This window comes from Pongo abelii, chromosome 6, assembly GCF_028885655.2.
Source record: "Pongo abelii isolate AG06213 chromosome 6, NHGRI_mPonAbe1-v2.0_pri, whole genome shotgun sequence".
NCBI lineage: Eukaryota > Metazoa > Chordata > Mammalia > Primates > Hominidae > Pongo > Pongo abelii.
Genome location: NC_071991.2, coordinates 88,186,098 through 88,209,171, shown reverse-complemented (window position 1 = coordinate 88,209,171; position 23,074 = coordinate 88,186,098). Strand labels below are relative to the sequence as shown.

Below are 23,074 nucleotides of genomic sequence, written 5' to 3'. Positions count from 1 at the left end.
CTGGAATCAGAATTCTGCCATAGAACTCTGGTTGCTTTTTGTGGGAAATCCTAATCAGAGAGCAAAATGTGGGCAACAGGAGCAATCTTGTTTTCGGGTGGTCATTGTCCTCCATATTTTTGCAATTATAGCACTAAGGAACATAATATTGAAAGAAAAGCAAAATCTTGAAATAATACTGATATTTCCCATCAAAATTTGACATTATAGAATTTTCATTTAACTTAACTTGAAACTCTTTTCTCTTATACTGACAATTTTGGTTCTTAACAACATTGACCATATAACCTATTTGATTTATCTTCATGCACAAATGTATGTATGTATTTGTTTGCATACAAACTAGTTTCAAATTAATAATATCAATATTGGTAGTAGTTTGTCTATTAAGTTTAAGATTCATCTTAAGCTCTGTTTACAATGGGAACTCTTTCTACTTAAGATGTACACTTGAAATACTCAAAAGTCATTTAAAACAAATCTATTATCTGTATATAATTAATTTGCTATATTAATAGGTTCAACTGTTTTCATTTGTTTTTAGTTTAGCAAAGTGTGATCTCCAAAACAGTTGCTTCAGTATCACCTGAAAACTTGTTAAAAATATACATTCTCAGGTTCTCGATTTTCTTCTAGGTAAAAAACTTTGAGAATCAGGCCCTAAAGATAATTTTTATGTACACTAAAGTTTGAGAACCACTGATTAGTAATCCATTTTTTATTAGTTTTTATTTTTACAAATAAAACACATTCATGTATATATTAATAATCACTTTTCTTATCTAAGTGGTATCATGCTATGTATACTGCTCTGCATCTTTCAGATTGGAAAATCTTGCATGTTGCATCTTGGAATATCTTGCATCTTGCCATTGGAAAAAAATACATTTTGTATAAATCATTTTGTACTTTTAACCAGAATACGTTGGAGTAGATTCCTAGAAGTGAGATTGCTATACAGATGGCTTGTACATTTTTTCCCCTAGACATTATCAAATTTCTTTGACTAACAGTTGTACCACTTTGTATTCCCATCAGCTGTCTTCTACAACCTTGCTGATAGAGTATGTTGTCAGACTTTTGGATGTTTGCCAATCTGATAAATGAGAAATTGTAGCTTGTTGCACTTTTTACTTGCATTTCCCTTAGTGAGAGTGAGGTTGAGCATTATTTCATGCGTTTAGTGCCATTTCTTCTTTGAAATGTCTGCTTATATATTTTGCCACTTTTCTATTAGATTTTAGTTTTTTCTCAATTCGTAAGAAATCTTGATATATTAAGAATATTAGCCATTTAATTGCAAATATATTTTCTCTGTTTATCATTTGTCTTTTGACTTTGCTGAGTCGAAGACTAAGCCTTCACATCCAGCCCATTTTTATTCTAATTGTTACTTTTGGTCTGGTGCTGTGGCTCACGCCTGTAATCCAAGCACTTTGGGAGGCCAAGGTAGGTGGATCAGTTGAGCTCAGGAGTTTGAGACCAGCCTGGCCAGCATGGCTAAACCCCATCTCTACAAAATATACAAAAATTAGCTGGGCATGGTGGTGCACACCTGTAATCCCAGCTACTCAGGAGGCTGAGGCAGGAGAATCGCTTGAGCCCAGGAGGTGGAAGTTGCAGTGAGCCAAGATTGTGCCATTGCACTCCAGCCTGGGTGACAGGGAGAGACCTATGAGAATCAACACTTAAAATATGAGAATCAACACTTAAAATAGCTACCTACTGCTTTCTCTTTTTCCCCTACCACTCAATTTTATTAAGTAGTTTCGTTACAGGAAAGGGGTCCCTATTCAGACCCAAGAGAGGGTTCTTGGATCTCGTGCAAGAAAGAATTCAGGGCAAGTTTATTAGGAAAGTAAAGGAATAAAAGAATGGCTACCCCATAGACAGAGTAGCCCTGGAGGGTTTCTAGTTGCCCTTTTTTATGGTTATTTCTTGATGATATGCTAGACAAGGGGTGGGTTATTCATGCTTCCCCTTTTTAGACCATATAGGGTAACTTCCTGATGTTGCCACGGGATTAGTAAACTCATGACGCTGGTGGGAGTGTAGCAGTAAGAACGACCAGAAGTCACTGTCATGGCCATCTTGGTTTTGGTGGGTTTTAGCTGGCTTCTTTACTGCCTGTTTTTCAGCAAGGTCTTCATGACCTCTATCTTGTGCCAACCTCCTATCTCATCCTGTGACTTAGAATGCCTTAACTGTCTGGGAATGCAGCCCACATGTCTTAGCCTTATTTTATCCAGCCCCTAATCAAGATGAAGTTGCTCTGGTTCAAACAATTCTGACAGTTTTGCCTTCATTTTAATCTTTGTACTCTTAAGTATACTCAAAATACTATTTGGTTTATCATCTTCAAGTGATATCCTTAGCTCATATTTTTTTTCCATCAAGTATCTTAAAAGATATAGGTGGGAAGCTAATATCTGATATCTATTCTACTTTTCATGTACTCTTTTTCTTCCCTTCTCCATTTTCCTTAATATTCTCCATTTTCCATTGCTTACTATTCTCCATCTTCCATTCTCCATTTTCCTTACTATTCTCCATTTTCCATTACTTACTATTCTCCATCTTCCATTCTTCATTACTTACTATTCTCCATCTTCCATTCTCCATTTTCCTTACTCTGCACTTGTGGCATCTATTTGTGTGTTTCTTTAAGTATAGTTCTTATTTCTCATTGTTTGCTCTTTGACCCTCCTAATTCTTTCTTGGCATCTGTTAATTCTTATTTTCTTTTCTTCTATAAACTTGTGGCACAACTCCTAGGTATAAGGAATGTTACAATTTTTTAATTCTGTAAGTCAGAATAACTTTTTGTGGAGCTACTGTGCACCTAGCCAATATCACATTCAATTTAAGTTAATTTTTGTGTCTTTTTTTCTCTCATCCTTCTCTCAAATCAGGGTCCAGAAATTGATTAGGGCTAGAAGGTGGGGGAGGGGTCTAGTCTGTGCCTGTGGTGGCTGACATCTTTATTCTGACTCTTCTGGCCACATGATACTGCTGTTAAGAGTTGGGTCGATTTAGTCACTTTGCTTTGCGTGGCCTTTGAAGTGTTTCTCAGAGAACTTTACTGTATTGACTGAAGATTCTTACTAAAAACTTTGTGCCTTACTAAAGTAGTGAGTCATCTCTCAGCATTTGGGATACTTCATTCTGCAATCCTCGTTCCTCTGCCTCAGATTCAGGGTGGTAGAGGGATTAAATCCATACCTTTTTCTCAGATTCAGCCATTTTCAACTTTTGCTCCCCAAGCATCTTTTCTTCACTATCTCTTTACTACGTTTAGCCCTTCTCTGAGACTAGCAGCTTCATAACGTTCAGTGAAACAGAAATACATTTTTTTCTTTCGTATGTACTTTTAGACCTCAAGAATCACATATTTTCTTCTCTTTCATAGGTAGAGGATTGGAACTTGGAAAAAGAGATATGCTTTCCTAACACACTCTGTGATGTACATTTGTCACTTATTTATGCTTAACATCTTAGGACATACCAATTGGCGAAACTATCTGTTGAGGGTTATATTTGAGTGAAAGGGTTAATAAATGTCATAATTATTATCTAATGTTATTAACAAAAGTTATTTATTTTGCTGCTTTTCTGCCTGTGATGCTTTGTCAGTTAGGTTCTCCAAGAAGCAGATACCAAGATAGGATGGGAGATTTATTGGAGGAAATGACTTAAAGGATAAAGGAGGAGGGAGCCTTCATATTGCAATACTGGTCTTACACGTGCAAAAGATGAAGGCAAGGGAAACATTGGATAGGAGGAGATCCAGGTCATAGTGCAGATGTGAAAAACTCTTGGCTGGCCCAGGGGGAATATCCAAGCAAATGCCAAATGCTGCCCATTAGAGGAAGCTCATATGAGGCAATGATCCATTAGAGGAAGCTCTTTTGAGGCAATGATGGCTTTGTTCTAGTATTTCTGTTATGCATGGTCATTGCCTGGGAGCAGCCCAAGGGCAATGTGGATCATGTGAATAACATGGTGCTTATCAATAATGTGGGCCAGTTAAAGGCTGTTTATTTGTTATGTTTCCTTGCAGCAGGTTCTCTTGAAGGAAATCTGAGTAGGTCATCTTCCATGACTGCCATTGATGTCTACTTGTTATTTTTAGCCAGTTTTATAAAAACTATTTTTATTATAAAATTATTTTATATTAAAGCAGTTTTAACAGTCTTCTTCATATGGGGAAGAATTCCAACAGAGATGAAATAATGAACAACTTTTTGTTGTTGACTATTCCTAAAATGTTTACTATGACTTTAAATATTACTTTAATGAGAGAACCTGAAAGAAGGGGAAAATGTTGTGTATCATTCTTTAGAATTCCAATAATCACAGTCAGCCTAAATATACCACTAGATAATTCTGTTTCTTTAGTCTCTGTCATGTTTTTTAAAGGCAAAGTACTCATCACAGACCGAAAAGTCCAAAATTGTAACTGGATATACCTGTTTCGGATCAGTCCTTTTGACCTCCCTTTTTTTTTGGATTTACAACCAACTTGTTTTCAACTTAATCACCTGATTTCAAAAGGATCAGAAAAAACCCTAGCCTGAAAATCAGTCATCTGTGGTCTAATTCTGCTTTGTTGCGATGTAGCTATGTGACCTTGCAGAAATTACTTCACCCTCTTGGGTTCAGTTTCCACATCAGTAAAATGAATTTATACTATTAGATAATCTCTAGGCTTCATGTAGTCTAAAAAACACTATAGTTGGAGTTGGAGGTTATGGATAAGGTTTCTGTATTTCCTATCAAAAACTAAAATAAAGACATGGAGGCCATGTTTAGGAAATATGTGTAGAGCATATATTTTGGAAAATTGAATTAATATTTAAAACAATTTTCAATGCTGAAGGATAGGTTAATTTCTATGAGATAAACTTTAATAAGAATATGGTGAGTGTTTTTTTTTAAGTAAACCTTTTATTTTAAAACAATTTTAGGGTCATAGTATTTTAAAATAATTTTAGATTTATAGCATTATTGCAAAGACAGTGCAGATAGTGCAAGATATTTTGCTTTGCACTTAGGTTTAAAAATATTAATGGTAATCAGTGTAGGGTGGATGGTTTGGTGGTGGAAGGGGGCAGAGATGGGGCTAGAGGGGCAGACTATGGAGAGACTGGAATTAATGCTTTATGTGAAAAGGAATTAGGCATGTTATTTGATGTGATCCTGAAATTTTGTGAATATAAAAATTTACAGTGAACGTGTACACTAAATTAATAGAGACTCACAAGTTAGAATAACAGAAGCAACAATCACTTTATACTCTAAACCTGCACCTCATCTGGAGTTATATTTTTGATGCCTACTTGCTATTTTTAGACAGTTTTATAAAAACTATTTTTATTGAAAATTTATTTTATATTAAAGTATTTTAAGTCTTTTTCATATGGGGAAAAATGCCAATACAGATGAAATAATGGACAACTTTTTGTTGTTGAATATTTGTAAAATGTCTACTAGGAATTTAAATACTATTTTAATTACAGAATGTGAAAGAAGGGAAAAATAGCATGTTTTTGGTTTAGGGAACTGTGTTTTAAAAGGAACATCGAAATGTTTGTAGATCTGAACAAGAGACACCAGAAAGATGAAAGATTTAGAAATTTTTACATAAGAGAAAACAATGAATGTGCTGGAGAGGTTTAGCGTAAGATAAGATTCAGTAGGGATATACAATCAATTACTTAAAAAAATTTTTTTTGTTTATAATTTTTTATTAAAAATTTTTAATTGACACAACAATTATACATATTTATGGGGTACATAGTGACATTGCAATACATAAAATATATAGCAATCAGATCAGGGTAATTAGCATATCCATCATCTTAAGAATTTATCATTTATTTCTGTTGAGAACATTCAATATCCTCTTTCTAGCTATTTAAAATATATATTATTGTTAACTATAGTCATCCTACAGAGCTGTAGAACACTACAACTTAATTTTCCTATCTAGCTGTAATTTTGTATATTTTAACAAATTTTTTCCTATCCCCCATTACCTTTTACATTTATTTTAATAATTAGGTAACCTACTCATATAATTAAAAAACCAAAATGATATGAAAAGGTCTACAGTGCTTCTACTCCTGTCACTACTCCTCTGTTCTCCCGTCTTGTTTGGTATGGATCTTTTGAATCCTTCTGAGAGTTTCTTTAGGCAATTAAAAGCAAATACACATATGCAAAAGGAATCATACTATATATGTTATTTTGTACCTTTTTAAAAACTTAACAGTATATTTTGGACATCTTTCCATATATGTAAAAGGTGGTGTCTTGGTTTGTTTTAAACAGCTGCATAGAATTCCATTCTGTGAAAGCATCATAGTTTCTTTAACCAGTCCCAAAGATGAATGCTTAAGTCACTGCCCATATTCTACTTTTACAATGTTATTCATGAAAAACAAGAAAAACAAACAGCAATGCTTATTTTTCATCTCAAATGCTTGTAGGCATATCTATAGCATAAATTCTCAGGAGTGAGACTCCTGGATCTAAACTTAACTCTGCATTTTTAATTTTGAAAGATATTGCCTAATTGCTCTCCACAGGAGTGGTCCTAATCTGCATATCCAAGAGCAATGTATGTGAGCCTACGTTTCCACAGCCTCACCCACAGAATGTGTGCTCAAACTTTTGGATTTTTGCCCATCTACTAGGTTAGAAATGGTATTGATACAGTTACAGTTTTCACGCGTCTCATTATGAATGAAGTAGAATATATTTTCATATGTTGCAGAGCCTTGTTTCTCCTGTGAACTTTGTTCATACTCTTTGTATTTCCAACTGGATGGTGTAGTAGTTGTAGTTGGCACTGCCAACTACAAGTCCCTCTTGGCAGCCACTTCTACAATCTGAAAGCTGGTTGTATGAATGCTGGTACCGCTTTGCCTGTGGGCCTTTATCCCCCCAGACATGGTGGCATACACAATAAGTGTGTAGGAAAAGCCAGAAGTGCCAGAAAGTTAATGTCTTGGAAGCATCTGTATTCCAATGTTAAGCAAGGATTTGGTGGATGAAAAGCACAGTTTCCTTTCCCCTTGTTGGGAATAACTCTTAGTTATATCTGACACTGTGTTCCAGACTTTCCCAGTAAAATTGAGCTCCAGTTGCCCAGATGGGTAACCAGCTTGAAAATTCATACTTTATTCCTTCCCTGCTCTGTCTACTTTACTACTCCATTCCCAGTATTTAATAATTTGATGATTTTTAACTTCCAGTATAAACTCTTTTACAAGAAGCCTTGCCTCAGGATCGGTTTCTAGAAGTGCCAAGCCAAGCCAGGTTGTTAGGCCTACGTTTGAGCACTGTGCAAAGTGTGGTCTGCTCGTGGTGCTGGCTTGTGAGCTGTTACCAGTCTGTGATAAATTCAGAAACTGGGGTGAAAAGTTTAGAAACTTTTATGGCAATTTGATGTTGCCATCATATTTAAGGGTGTGATTTTGTGTTTTACAGACATATGCATTGATTTGTAATGAACTGGAAAAAAATGAAACAAAAATTACTGGCCCTCATCTCTGATAGTTGGTGAGGCACTGCTTTAAATGATCACACTAAGAAAAATGGGTAGAAGTACAACTAGGAAAACTTTGGTTATCTGCAGAGAGAACTCCCTGATAATTTCCTGGAGTGCCTAAAACAAAAGATTTCCTCTTGATGATGGTCAGTACTCCATCATGAGAAGAGTTAAGCCTGTAGAAGGCTAGCTATAAGAGACTCTATAGAAAATTCCTGCATTTGGTAGCAGATCTCTTCCACTTTTTTATTTTCTAAAACTGACAAATAAGTTGTACATAGTCATGAGGTACACAGTCATGTTTATGTATGCACAATGTATAGTGATCAGATCAGTGTAATTAGCATATCCGTCATTGCAAACATTTATCATTTCTTTGTGTTGGGAACAGTCAATATCCTCCTGGCTATTTGAAATTATATGTTATTGTTAACTATAGTCATCCTACAGAGCTATGGAACACTAAAACTTATTTATTTTGCTCTAATGAAATGAGAACAGGAACGCTGTCATTCTTTTTCATCTCTATGTTAGCATGAAAGAAAGGATTAGTAAAAATGAAATGAATACACTGGGTGGGCTCCTTCAAAATCTGTTGACTCTCTAAAAATCATACGGCCAAGTTTAATTCTAGTTTTCTATTTTATCACAATCTGATACTTTTTGATATACAATACTGTGAGTTCCAGTCCAGCAGCCTTTCATTTTTACAAAACTGAGAAAAAATCTCATTTTTACAGCTATAGGTAATGGAACTAAGCCTGGTGTGTGTGTGTGTGTGTGTGTGTGTGTGTGTAACCCTAGATTCTTCAACTAGTATTAAAGTACTAAATGAGAAGTGTTATGAAATTTCTTGCATGGGTTACTGGATCTCAAAAACAAATAAGTTCACTCAGTACACAAAGCAATAAGGTGAAACCAGGGAAAAAGAAAATATTTGCCTTTAAGCTCTGGAGAAGAGCTATCCTCTCCTTGACTGCCCCTTTGAGTCCTCAGGTCTGGGGATTTTACCTACCTCCACCAGAATAAAGCTCCCTTTAGAGTTTAGGAAAGCTTGTGGCCAGACTAGAGTGGGAAGATTAAAATGGCAATTGCAATGGAATTGAACTTAATGCGGGAACCACAGATCCTATGTTTCTACAACCTTAGAGGACAAACTGAAATCAACATAGGTAAACCTGGAGTATTGAGGATTGGGCAATCAGGAATATTTAAAATGTGAATAAGCTTCTTGTCTTTAAAAATGTTTTTAAGAAGAGTTTCAATGGTTTGGTTCACTTGGTCTATTTTGTGGATTCAAAGGGACACTTAAGAGGACAGCATGGGTGTCCCCTATTATATTGTGTTAAGAGGAGATGGCCCTGGAGTCAGACTGCCTAGATCCCAGCTCTGCCTCTTATTAGTTGTGTGAACTTAGTCAAAGTACTGAGATTTCAAAGCTCAGTTTCCTCTTCTGATAAGTAAGGATAAGAAGAGAACCTTAGAGAACTGTTACGAGGATTAAATAAGATAATGCATGTGAAATTGTTAGCATAGGCTTTGCTCATGACATTATGCAATAAATATCATTAAAAGCCTTCCAAAATTCCCTTACAGCAGAAAGCAAGTAGTACTGGATCCTTCTGGCTTTTGCTGGGTAATGGCAAGAGCACTGTCTTGCTCTTCCACACTCCCCTTTTCTCAGTCCCTTTGCTCTCAATCCCTTCATCCTTCACCTCCCTCATATGGGTCTTATCCGAAACTTTAGGACTTTGCCTCGAGCTTGAGGAGAGGTAATGCATATGTTACCAGAAAGGGGGTCCAATCCAGACCCCAAGAGAGAGTTCTTGGATCTTGCACAAGAAAGAATTTGAGGTGAATCCATAAAATGAAAGCAAGTTTATTAAGACTGTAAAGGAATAAAAGGGCTGTTTCATAGGCAGAGCAGTGCCATGGGCTGCCTGGCTGAGTATAGTTGTAGTTATTTCTTGATTATATGCTAAACAAGGGATGGATTATTCATGAGATGTTCAGGAAAGGGGCAGATGATTCCCAGAACTGAGGGCTCCTCCTGCTTTTAGAACATGTAGGGTAACTTCTGGACGTGGCTATGGAGTTTGTAAACTGTCATGGTGCTAGTGGGAGTGTATTTTAGGCTGCTAATACATTATAATTAGCATATAATGAACAGCTGAGACAGCCAAAGATCAACTTTCATTGCCATCTTGGTTTTGGTAGGTTTTGGACGGCTTCTTTACTGCATCCTGTTTTATCAGCAAGGTATATGTGACCTGTACCTTGTGCTTACTCCTATCTCATCCTGTGACTAAGAACACCTGCTTTCCTGGGACTGCAGCCAGTAGGTCTCAGTCTTATTTATTTATTTATTCATTTATTTATTTTGAGACAGAATTTCATTCTTGTCACCCAGGCTGGAGTGCAATGGCGCGGTTTTGGCTCATTGTAACCTCTGCTTCCTGGGTTCAAGCACTTCTCCTGCCTCAGCCTCCAGAGTAGCTGGGATCACAGGCATGCGCCACCATGCTGGCTAATTCTTTGTATTTTTAGTAGAGATGGGGTTTCACCATGTTGGCCAGGCTGGTCTCAAACTCCTGACCTCAGGTGATCCACCTGCCTCAGCCTCCCAAAGTGCTGGGATTACAGGTGTGAGTCACTGCGCCCAGCCAGTCTCAGCCTTATTTTACTCAGCCTCTATTGAAGATGGAGTCACCTGGTTCAAATGCTTCTGATACATTGAAGAGTAACTTATACTCTTTTCCCAAATTCTACTGAACAAACCTTTAGAAGAGTGAAGGACTTTTCTAGAATATAAATCTAATTCATTATAGAAAATTGAAGTAGGATCCTGTAAGGCTATCTGTGGGCTCTCGTGGGGTGTGTGTGTGTGTGTGTGTGTATGTGTGTGTGTTGGAGAAGTGGTAGTGAAGATGATGGTTGTGATGATGGAGAATGAAAATTGCAACTACTGTGTGCAGTACCTTGACTGCCATTACACCTTAATTTTGGAACGGAGTTCCAGAAGCTTTTATGCTCTCAGAGGTGAAATGCATAACATACATTTATCATGATCATGGCTCTTTTGTGATCCCTGAACAATAGATGCATGAAGAGCTCCTGAATGAATTTCTAATTGAAATGGCTTTTTCAGTAGGGGCTTTCCATTTGCTTCTAGCTTCCTCCAGGTTGTCAGTCCTCTCTTTATAAGTTTTAATACTATTTTTGAAGGCAGGATAACACCCATCAGAGCTGCAGCAGTCCAGTTGTGCAAGGCATTTAATGCCCAGTCACGCAGTCTGAATCCAACCTGAAGTCTGCTTGTCAAGCCATTAGCCTTATCCCTGTGGCGTCTGCATGGAGAAGGAAAGCCTTTTTTACCTCCTAATTCTCACAAAAATCCAGCGTGGGAGAGTACAGTCCTCCCCATTTAGCCATTTGATGCTCTCCCCTCTCTGAGGGTAATACTGAAGAACACACAGCATACTGGACTGTGACACCCTGCTGAGCTCAAGCTTACATTGCAAGAAGCTGGAGATCTGTTAATGCACTTTCAAACCCATGCATGGCCTTCTCTTTTCCTTATCCCTGAAGGGAAGTATTTTTATTCCTAGATGCTGGAACTACTGTGGTTCAAAACCTTTTAGTAAATTTATTTGGAATGCTGATGAGTTAAAACCAGAATTAAACAAAACTAGGAAATATTTTTAAAGTAACATTTAATGAATACACATTTATAAAAGCCATCATCCCTTAACATGGGGAAAGTGTACAAAAATATATGAAAGTATAAAAATTTTTCTAGAACACAGGAAACATATCAGCAGTAAAGAAGTTTAGTTTAACTTTTTTTAAAAATGTAAAATAGTTTGGATCTGTTAAAAGGACTACAGTTCGCCCAAAGCACGTATTTTCATCTGTTGTAAACTCATTCTTTCTACCTTAAGTAAACTGGAGGAGTCAGCTGTGTTAATATGGTCAAATTAATTTCATAGTTTTGGGAGGAGGGAGGTTGTGGGAAGGTCAGAAGGAGAACTTGGGCTTTCTTTGGTCAGCTGGTGGGGCTTGGAGCTCTTGTGGTTGGGGCCAAAGGTCAGGTCTGGCAATGCAGCTATTATGCCAAAACCACCAGAGTGCTCTTTAGCTTTAGGCTTCATGAATTGCTTTTAACTACTCAGGTAGAGCATTTTTACTAGGCTATAAAAGTAGAGTTCATTTTTTTCTATAGGTTAGCATTTTACCTATGTATGGCATTTTCTATTTTCAGTGACGGACTATGAGCCGTGATAAACACATTACTCCCTTCTTTAACAAAAAAGAGCATGGTTAACTCCAAAGACTTCTCTAGACCAGCCTGGATGGTACTTAAACTTTAATCAACCAATGCTCAAGTAAAAGAGCAGTATCCAGCCCCAGCACACCTAACTGTTTTGCATAACATAGGTGAGTAGTGACACTTTCCTTATCTTTTCCACTGATACTGTAGGGTCAGCACCATATACCAAGACTCTACTCAATGTCATCCAACTTTTTGTATCCTTGCTTGGGTTTATCAAAGATAAATTGAAGGAGCATGTGTTCTGTGTACCTTTGCAACCAGTTATAAATAAAAGCAAATTGAAATAAAAAAGACAATCTACAATGGTGCAATGAAAGCAACACCCTCATCCAATGGTAATTAAATTGATAAGGTCACTTTAGAAATGACTTGGCAACATTATCAGTGCAAAGATATTATCTGAAATGTTATTTATTTTAGTAAAAAATGGATATAGTCTACATGTTTAATAAGGAAAGAGGTTTGAAAAATGCCTATTTGATGTGATATTATGCAGCCATTAAGAAAATATATCACGTAAGGCCAGATTCATGCCTGTAATCCCAGTGCTTTGTGAGGCGGAGGCAGGCAGATCACTTGAGGCCAGCAGTTCAAGACCAGCCTGACCAATGTGGCGAAACCCTGTCTCTACTAAAAGCACAAAAATTAGCTGGGCATAGTGGCACATGCCTGTAGTCCCAGCTACTCGGGAGGCTGATGCACAAGAATCACTTGAACCTGGGAGGAGGAGGTTGCCGTGAGCTGAGATCATGCCACTGCACTCCAGCCTGAGCGACAGAGCAAGACTGTCTCAAAAAAATAAAAAATAAAAAATAAAGGAAAACAAAGCCTTTAGAAAAACAAAGTCTTTAAAAAAAGATGTAAAATTGAATATATAATGTAGATACAATTATTTTTTTTAAGTTTTATAGAAAAATATCCTGGATTGTTGATGTTGTTTTAATATATTTTAATCATTTTTGTATAATGTCATGTATAATATGTTATAATGAAAGTTAAAAAAAAAAAAAAAGGTCTTAGTAGAGCAGGCAGAAAAATGCCAAACTCAGTGCCTTTTAGTTATTTTGGTATGTGGGAAGATCATGCATAAGGCTTTTAGCTCCTTGCTTGAGCTAGGAAGGTTAATCCCCCTGAAGGTCACCTTGGAAAGGGTACTATCAGCACAGAAAAACAGTGATAACCATCCTAAATTTCAGCAAGGATTTGAGAAAGATCCAAATTTCACATAATGATGAATCTTCACACCTGTCTGTCCTATGACTTTCCGTAATTTTTGATCATCTATGCATTGTTCAAATTTATACCTGCAGACTATTCATTTAATTTTACTCCTTACAATTATAATAGACTAAGACAGATATAGAAGCTACTTATACTAGAAATTAATTTAATAGATGACAAATATTGAACAATATTTGGAATATAAAATTTACAAAGCATATTATAATACCTAAATAATACTTAACCTAATATAGTGCAATTTTACAATATTTATTTAGCTTGCTGTCTAGAATTCTGGTTTATTTGAACTTTTTGATCAAGAACTTTTATCAACCCTTCTTTTCTTATTGCACAATGCAAGTGAAATCCAAGGGGATATCCCTCCATTTTTATTCCATCTTTCCTGTACTTATTCTTTATAGAGGAAGAATTACATGCCAGCTCTATAGATTTGTATGTATCCAAGACAAGGATACTTTTAATCAATTGTAAATTTTTCTTGTGTTACAAAAATAGTTCCTCTCAGTAAATATCTGTATTGAGAAAAGCAAAGTCAAGGGGTCATTTCACTAGAATTCATCATGGTAATATTTATGTTTGCCTTTACTTCCAAAAAACAACAAAAAAACTCATTCCCTTTTTACATTTCATGTGACCCACTTCTTCAGATATACCTAATGAAGCCTTTATCAGTGGTCACCATTGTGCTGTTTTTCCTTTCACTTAACTCAGCCCTTGAGCCAGAGAAGGAAGTTGCAATACTTCTACTGGATTTTGCAAGATATTAGGTCATGCATGTTGCCCATAACAAGGAAACTCTTTAGTGTGAAACCGCAAGGCTAGTCTCAATCTCAGCCCCATGGCCTCTGGGAAAATAAGAGTCAGGGACCTGCACTGATTCTTCACTAACCTGAGATAAAATGGTGTTCTCTTCCAGTATGTCAGTCAATTTCTCAAAGACAAGCAATGTTTCCCTCAGTCACAGTGTAAGAAAAAAGCTTTCCTAACTGTACCCATCATTCTTCTTTAAACATTCAAAACCATAGTTCAGAACACCAGCTAAATTGAACTTTGTTTTAAATATCTGATTTTCCATTCAATGCTTTTTCTAGTGTTTTGAGTTCCTTTCCCAGCCCTGGCGGATCCTTGTAAGGGTGTTGTCTACACATGGCATGATTAGGACAAACTTGATCACCAGCACGGTGCAAGGAATGATAAGCCCTAACACGTAGGCTGCAGGAAGATACCATCTGAGATTTGAAGGGCTGAGGAATCTCTTCCCTCCGTACACCAGGGTGTGGGCTGTACACAAAATCAGGGTCAAATAACCCAGTTTGGACTATAAACAAGAAACAAAAATATGTAAGTTAACATTATTTACATCTTAAACTGAAACACTCTAAGCCAGTGATGGATATTTGTCAACAACCACAAACATTTGAGACCTATAATGTTTAGGACACTTTGCCAAGTACTGAAAAAAAGCACTAACCCTTCTTCAGGATGGTAAATACTTCATTTAAAACAAGATTATTGCTTACAAATGACATAGTAGCTTCACTTTAACCTAGCTGGATGGAAAAGTTTCCCAGGAGTAAACTCTTTCAAGTTAGAATAAATAATGTAGCTTGTCTTGGTTCCCAAAGGTGAAACTCTTTTATTTATCATCTTTTCTAGAGGTCAGAGATGAATATGACACAATATGACCTCAAGAAGCACCATCTTAGTATATGTTACTGACTAAAACCAGATCCTAGCTCATTTCTATCACAATAAAGAGCAATAGCCAATCTTGTTTCAGCCTACATTTTAAAGCTTATTGTTTATTTCTGCCTTAATACCTTGAACAAAAGTGTTAATGAGAACACGTTGACTGCATTTGGTCCCCGGGAGAAATTACAAGACTTAAGTTTCCAATAGCTCTATAAAATTCTAACCTAATTTTAAAGACTAATGCTCTTTTCTATTATACTCATAATAAACATGCATCAGAATCATCTTGAAGGCTCATTAAATTTCTGGGCCACATGTTCAGAGTTTCTGATTCAGTAGGCCTGGGCATGGCCTGGGGCTTTGTGTATCTAACAAGTTTCCAGGTGATGCAGATGCTGCTGGTCCTGGTGCCATACTTTGAGGACCACTGGTCTACAAGAATGTGTAGTTACTAACTGCCTTTAAAGAGGGGTTGGTTGGTGCTTGACATGTGGAAGAAAACAATTTTCCCTCTTACAGAAGAGCATTAAGTCTTCCGGTGTGATGACATCTATCAAATCTTGCTGTGAAGATTTTAAACTTTATCTCAACATCTGGTTTTCCATATCTATATGTCCATGTTGTAAGGTTAATTTTTAGATGGTGAAATTTTGTCTTGGGGTTTCTTTTCGCCTTGTACCTAGTACATCTCCACACATAAATTGTAATAGTTCTTGGTACTTTTCACCCTATAGTTTTAGCTGTAGATATGGAGGCAGTCAGGAATCTTGGCGAATATTAAGAAATCAAATCATTATGGATTCTGTCTTTTGTACCTGGGTTCAACATTTTCTAATTTGAATTTTTAAATGTGATTGCTAGGGAAGTGGTGGAGCAAAATGAAAAGTTAGGAATGATCTTGAAGTTCTTACCTGGACAAATCGGAACTCTCTCCAGTTGACTGCATTGCTAACAGATGGCAAAGAAGTGATACCCAAGAGTACAAACAGAAAAAATCCAAGTATTCCCAAAGCCACATATGAATCACTGAGCCAGGCTGAGGAGGTGCTAAATGGATTCTCCTTCTTGAGTATTGCCTAAGAAAAATTATAAGCAATTACAAAACTACATTTTTACAAACTACATTTTACAAACTGCCCACACTTTGAAGGTGGGCATGAATTATTTGCTCAAAGCAAATTGTATGGCATTTCTTAAAAATTATTTTAAAATAACTTTAGTGAAAAATACACTTAGAAATTACATTTTTTGGCAAAAAAAGTAATTAGTTCTGTTTGGACTAATTGGGAAAATAATGTAGAGAAACCCATAGAAGCATCATTAATGACTAACTAATAATTTTTGAGACTGAAGTAAGATCTATCAAAACTAGCTATTTCCAAACTAGAACTGACTTATAGCACTTCCTCTGAGAATGTCTTAAAACTCCTTCAGCTGATTCTCACTGAATCTTTTGATTGTACGTAAGACAATATTTGATATTTGCTCAGAATTATTTGGTTTTCTAGTTATTGAGGCCAACTTCCCCCAAGTCAAACATTAAGGGAATTATAAGCGCTCTTTTGTGAATTTGTTTGTTTTAGTGTGGCACATGTTTGGTTAGCCCCCTTACTTATAAGATGGTTGGTTTTGACTTCCAAAAGGAAGTAACATGCATAACAATAGAAGCTTGAAAACACATTAGTTAACATTTGACTGCCAACTAAAGGAATTCAAGTAGGTGTCTTTAGGTTTCTTGAGCCATGAAATCTGTCAGTTTGCCAATATCTCTACCCAAGGGAACCTGGAAAGTAAACTTGTATTCTTTTTATTTATTTATTTATTTTTATTATTATTTTTTTTTGAGATGGAGTCTTGCTCTGTCACCCAGGCTGGAGTGCAGTGGCACGATCTCGGGTCACTGCAACCTCCGCCTCCTGGGTTCAAGCAATTCTCCTGCCTCAGCCTCCCGGGTAGCTGGGATTACAGGTGCCCACCACCATGCCCAGCTAATTTATGTATTTTTAGTAGAGATGGGGTTTCACCATGTTGGCCAGGATGGTCTTGATCTCTTGACCACATGATTCACCTGCCTCGGCATCCCAAAGTGCTGGGATTATAGGAGTGAGCCACCGCACCTGGCAAACTTCTATTCTTAATAGTTGTACGAGATCTAAACTGGATTCATTTTAAAAAACTGACATGACATTTCTAATTCTAGTTACTTTAAAAAAGAAGATGCTTAGAAGAGTGACTTTCTATAATTATGAAATGGAATATGATGTAAAAATAGTCTCTGATTTCAGGAGTAGAGGAAAATATATAAGAAGAGATTTACCTGGGTAACGGTTAAGTTTCCCAATCTCCATCGTACATAATATCGAATAGGAATCACAAGTGTGTAGAGGACATGAAGGAAGGCAAATCCCAGAGCTACCAAGCCAAGCTGCTTTCGGCAAAGCATCCAGTGGTCAAGCCAGTCTGGGAATCGACGGTATTTTGTGCCTCGGTACAGTTGTAGAATGGCAGCAATAACACCAGGGAGGTAAACCAAAGCAAGCAGTGTAAGTGCTGTTATTGGAAAGATACGATTTGGAATGGAAATAGCCATACGAAATGTATTATCTTTCTTTTCATAAACATAAGGATAGATTACATCTCTTATAACACAATAGAAAAACAAGAAGATACACAGCACAGCAGACAAATAGAAGGGGAACCTCCACATTGGAAATAGTTGCAGGGGGTACTTTTCAATTTCTTTGGCTGCCATGAGTGATCCTTGATCCATTGGAGTAAGTCCAAGATTACGAACAATATCCATCACTCTTTGTTTGGCTTTGCTGTCATTTCCACACACAAACACCTGGTTTAAAAACAATTAATTAATTCTGTACTTACTCATTTTCCTTATTTAATAATTATTTTGAAAGGCTACAACAGCACCATGCCAAATGATGACATATAACAGTGAACCAATTTTAAAATACGGATGTAGAATTAACATATGTAACAAGATGTTTTAAACTTGTGTGTGGTGTCTTAGATAGGTAAGTACCAGGGTTTTTAGTTGATGATGGTTTTAGGCACATCACACTTATATAAGACCTGGTTCTCCACACTGTGAGTAGTTTGATCTTTCTTCTGTGTTTGTGGTGCTGCATCACTTATGAATGCTTCTAATCTCAGTGCATAAATGGAACCAGTTTCATACAAGGTAATGGAAGCAGAAAAGGATATTCACCAAGTATTAGTTTCTAGTACTGACAGGAAGCCTCCAGAGGCTGACACCATGGGGTTCCATCAAACTAAAATCTGAGGGTACAGACAGTGGGAGATATAACAGTTGACCACCTTATTTGGTCAAGCTCAAGAAAATTATTCACAGCACATATTAGAAAAATGTAATATTTATTGGGCATTTTATCTTGGAATTATATTTTGGAATCTTTGAGGCAAGTGCACATTTAATGATTCATGTTTTAAAGATTGACTGTAAATTTGTTTAATCTTACCTGCCGACTTGCATCCAGTGCTCCTGACTGGAGAGCCCAGGCTGAGATGGTGTTAAATGCTTTTACCACGTGGGCTCCTGGCACCAACTGAGCAAGGTACTCTGCATTAGATTCTGGATATTGATTGATTTTGAGGTTGTTGCTGATGTCTACCAATATTTTTCCATTGAGAACCTCAGTTAATTCTGTGAGAAAATCATAATGCTCTCTGTGGATTGCTATGATTATGATGTCAGACTTCTTGGCTGCTTCTGAATAGCTCAAGACTTCTGCACCACTGGGCAGTAGGGTGGTCTTCTGGGGGTTTCGACTTCCAAAAACAACAGAATAACCACACTGGAGCATTTTCAATCCCAGTGATCTTCCAAAATCACCAGTTCCAAAAATACATACAGTCTCTTGCTTTTCTGAAGAATTCATAGTAAGAGGAAGTGCATCTATACAAGTTTTCTCCATAACTGAAAAATAATAACGCAAATGCCCAACAAAATATAAATGCTCTGTTCCTAGAAAATTAAAGAGAGCTATATCCACGAAGTAATGTAATTGACTTGTTCTAATCTAATTATCTTAACTATATTTACCCCCAAATTTGGAAGGAGTAAAAATTGTCATATATATTTCCCCCCAAATTTGGAAGGAGTAAAAATTGTTATATATATTTTCATATGTGTCTTATTTAACAAAATCACTGGTGAAAAGCTTCTGTTTGGTAAAAGGATACAGGGCAAAATCTGACAAAAAAAATGCTCCAATAAATTATAGATAAATTCACTTGTTTAGTGATACAAAAAAAAACTAAATAAAACATTAGCAAACACAATCCAGCAGCTTGTTAATAGAAGGTATATATTGATCAAATGGGGATTATTCTACAAATGTGAAGATTAGTTCTATAAATTCAATTTTAGAAACTTCATTAATATAACTTAAAAGATTAAAATTTAATTTTATATTAAAAGATTTAAGGAAAAAGTGTCATATCTGTGTATGTTAAAAGAACATCTGTTAAAATTCAGCATTTATTCTTGATTCATAGTGAAAGAGAAATACATAGATATTTCCTTAACATATAAAAATTATTGATCTTAACCTAAAATTCAGCATTATGCCTAAAAACATTAGTAGAAACATTTCCAACAAAGTCAGGAACCAGACAAATATGTCTGCTATGACCACTTTAGTTATTGTTCTGAAAGCTCTAACTGACATAACTAGATCAGAGAAAGAAATCAGAGGTACAGAAATTCAAAAGGGATTCCAGATGATCGAACTAGATCAAACTTTAAAAACTGGGAAAATCAACCAAAAAAGTATCATACATACAAAAACAATCCAACATCTAGGCTGGGAACTCGATTAAAATAAATATTCTTCATATATTAAAAAAGAAACCAGTAAGAAGATTTAATTCATGAAAGGATCCTACTTATAGCTGCAACAAAATAAAGACAATATGTAACGATAGCAAGATATGTGCAACATATATATGAAAAATATTTTAAATGCTCTTAAGAATCAGGAGAAGAGAATTTATATAAATGAAAATGTACAGCATGTTCTTGGATGGCAAGGCTCACACGATGTCAGTTTTCCCTAATTTAATCTATAAATTCTGAAAAGTAGGTTAATAAATGGGTGCTAGTCATATTAAATATTAAAATTTTTATAAAGCTAAAATAATTAAATAATGTGGTACTATCAAAGAAATAGATAAAGTTCTGGCCAGGCACAGTGGCTTATGCCTGTAATCCCAGCACTTTGGGAGGCCAAGGCAGGTGGATAACTGGAGGCCGGGAGTTTGAAACCAGCCTGGCCAACATAGTGAAATCCCATCTCTACTAAAAATACAAAAATTAGCTGGGTGTGTTGACATGCGCCTGTAATCCCAGCTACTCAGGAGGCCACTGCACTCCAGCCTGAGCGACAGAGAGTGTTTGTCTCAAAAAAAAAAAAAAAAAAGGAAAAGAAAAAAGAAAAGTAGACAAATTTTAATGAATAAGTTTTAAAAAAATTCAGAAATGGACCCAAACACATATGATAAAAATAGCATCTCAGGTCAATGAGAAAACAGATTATTTAATAGCTAATGTTGTAATGACCCAACAGGTTTGCCTTGCCTGCTACCTAGACAGACCTGATTTATTCATATGAAAGAACATTTCAGCTCTTTATGAGAGTCCCGAAAGTTTTTTCCTTTATTTTAATGTCATAATCTCCAAGGTTATCAGAAACTTGCATTCAAGAGCACCTGTCAAAGTTTTATAGCTGATTATAAAACCATCTCCTAAAGAGGACCAAATCAAGACAACAATTGTCTGCAGACAACAGAAATGTTTTAGGGAAGCTACAGTCAAAGAAATTGACAAGGAAATTTGTTACCTCTGTGGCACACAAAAATTCAACATAACAATTATAATTATTACTGATAACATATACTGAGGCATATTAGAATTATAGAAATCTTATACAATTTTATAACACATACCAATAACATATTTATATGAGTATAACTCAAAGAAAGTTAAACACCATTTTATATTTGACAATGTTTCCTGCATGATTTTAATACATTAAATAAGCCTAATATATCTTTTTGAACTTCAGGAGATCTAATTTTTTTTTTAAACTTATAATTTGATCTTGGAAGCTTTGTCAAATATCAAAGATTTAAAACACTGGATATCACAAAATAGAGTCCCGTGTCACCATAAGTCATTCATTTACTCAAAATGATAGATAACTCAGGGTTAGGCATGGAGGCACACGCCTATAGTCCCAGCTACTCTGAGGCTGAGGCATGAGAATTGCTTGAACTTGGGAGGTGGAGGTTGCAGTGAGCCGAGATTGCACCACTGCACTCTAGCCTGGGCAACAGAGTGAGACTCTGTCCCCTGCCCCCAGAAAATTGCTGTGAGCAATTCCTTCAGGGCCCTCCATACATATAAACACACACACACACACACACACACACACACACACACACACACACAATTTAAGATGAACAGAAGGCCTTCAAGACACAGATTCCAGACCCAGTCTCAAACCAAGAGTAGTCCTCCAAACAAGTTCCTTATTCTCCATCCAATTAGATACCCCCTAATGGGGCTGCAGACAGACACTTGGTAATGGGGCTACAGCTACAGACACCTTGTAATGGAGCTACAGGCAGATACCTTGTGATGGGGCTACAGATAGAAACCCTGGGAGGTTACTAAGAGACAGCAGCACCTCCAGAGAGGCCAATAAATCAGGAGAAGAAAGGGGCTGTTGGTAGCTGCCTGGAATACTCACCAAATCAGACACCTTGCATTGAGGCTACAGCTACAGACACCCAGTGATGAGGCTACAGTTATGGGATATCTCCCTAGCATTACTTCTCCACTGCAATTGAATCCATGCACATTGGGTCAGCAGCACCCCACTGGCAGAGAGTGCCAGAGTCAGCCCCTAGTCCAAGAGAACTAGGTGGCCACTTGGGCTGGCCTCCAGATCCATCACCAGAGGTGGGCTACAGAGCAGGTAACAACAAAGGCAATCCTGGTCGAGCCCCCAAATTTGTAACTGCCCAGTGGATTCACCTTGCCTGCTGCCTAGACAGAGCCAATTTATCATGACAGGGGGATTGCAATGGAGAAGGAGTAATTCAGGCAGAGCTGGCTGTATGGGAGACACGAGTATTATTATTACACAAATCAGTTTCCCGGAGCACGAAGATCAGAGTTCTTAAAGATAATTTAAATTAAAGTAGGAGCTCGAAAGTGGGGAGTGCTGATTGGTCAGGTTAGAGATGGAATCATAGAGGGGATCGCAGAAGTGGTTGAGCCAGATTACCAATCTGGGTGGTGTTAGCTGATCCATCCAGTGCAGGGTCTGCAAAATATCTCAAGCACTGATCTTAGGTTTTACAATAGTAATGCTATCCATAGGAGCAATTTGGGGAAGGTCAGACTCTTGTAGCCAGAGGCTGCATGACCTCTAAAATGTAATATCTAATCCTGTAGTTAATTTGTTAGTCCTACAAAGGCAGACTGGTCCCCAGGCAAGAAGTGGGTCTTTTTGGGAAAAGGGACATTATCAATTTTGTTTCAGAGTCAAACCATAAACTAAATTCCTTCCCAAGGTTAGTTCTGCCTGCACATAGGAATGAACAAGGACAGCTTAAAGGTTAGAAGCCAGATGGAGTCAGTTAGTTCTGATCTCTTTCACTGTCATAATTTCTTCAGTTAGAATTTTTGCAAAGGTGGTTTCAATGTTGGGGCAACTCAAGAGTTACCTGAAAGAAAAAAATAAATTTATACCTTATACTCCACCCCAAGGTAAATTCAAAATAAATTAAAGATTTATTTTATTTATTTATTTTTTTGAGACAGAGTTTCGTTCTCGTTGCCCAGGCTGGAGTGCAATGCCGTGATCTTGGCTCACCACAACATCCGCCTCCCGGGTTCAAGTGATTCTCCTGCCTCAGCCTCCCGAGTAGCTGGGATTATAGGCATGCGCCACCATGCCTGGCTAATTTTGTATTTTTAGTAGAGACGGGGTTTCTCCATGTTGGTCAGGCTGGTCTCAAACTCCTGACCTCAGGTGATCCGCCTGCCTCAGCCTCCCAAAGTCCTGGGATTACAGGCATGAGCCACCGCGCCCGGCTAAAGATTTATTTTTAAAAAAATGAAACTAGAACAGAACTAGAAGAAACCATGGAACATTCTTTTATAATCTTAGAAGGGGAAGGTCCTTTTCCAACATCATGAAACCATT

The 23,074-nt window shown here is 36.9% G+C and overlaps 1 protein-coding gene across 1 annotated transcript in view; it reads right to left on the bottom strand.

Annotated features, from left to right (window-relative positions):
- Positions 1 to 11,251: 11,251 nt before the first annotated feature.
- The window catches only part of STEAP4 (STEAP4 metalloreductase), a 29,794-nt gene continuing 17,971 nt past the window's right edge, over positions 11,252 to 23,074 (bottom strand). The window contains exons 2-5 of the mRNA XM_002818269.3: positions 18,317 to 18,774; positions 17,140 to 17,667; positions 15,734 to 15,898; positions 11,252 to 14,448 (exon numbers count right to left, since the gene is read on the bottom strand). Of these exons, the coding sequence (XP_002818315.2) occupies positions 14,218 to 14,448; positions 15,734 to 15,898; positions 17,140 to 17,667; positions 18,317 to 18,772 (1,380 nt within the window). The 5' untranslated portion in view covers positions 18,773 to 18,774 and the 3' untranslated portion in view covers positions 11,252 to 14,217. The remainder of the gene's footprint in view (positions 14,449 to 15,733; positions 15,899 to 17,139; positions 17,668 to 18,316; positions 18,775 to 23,074) is intronic.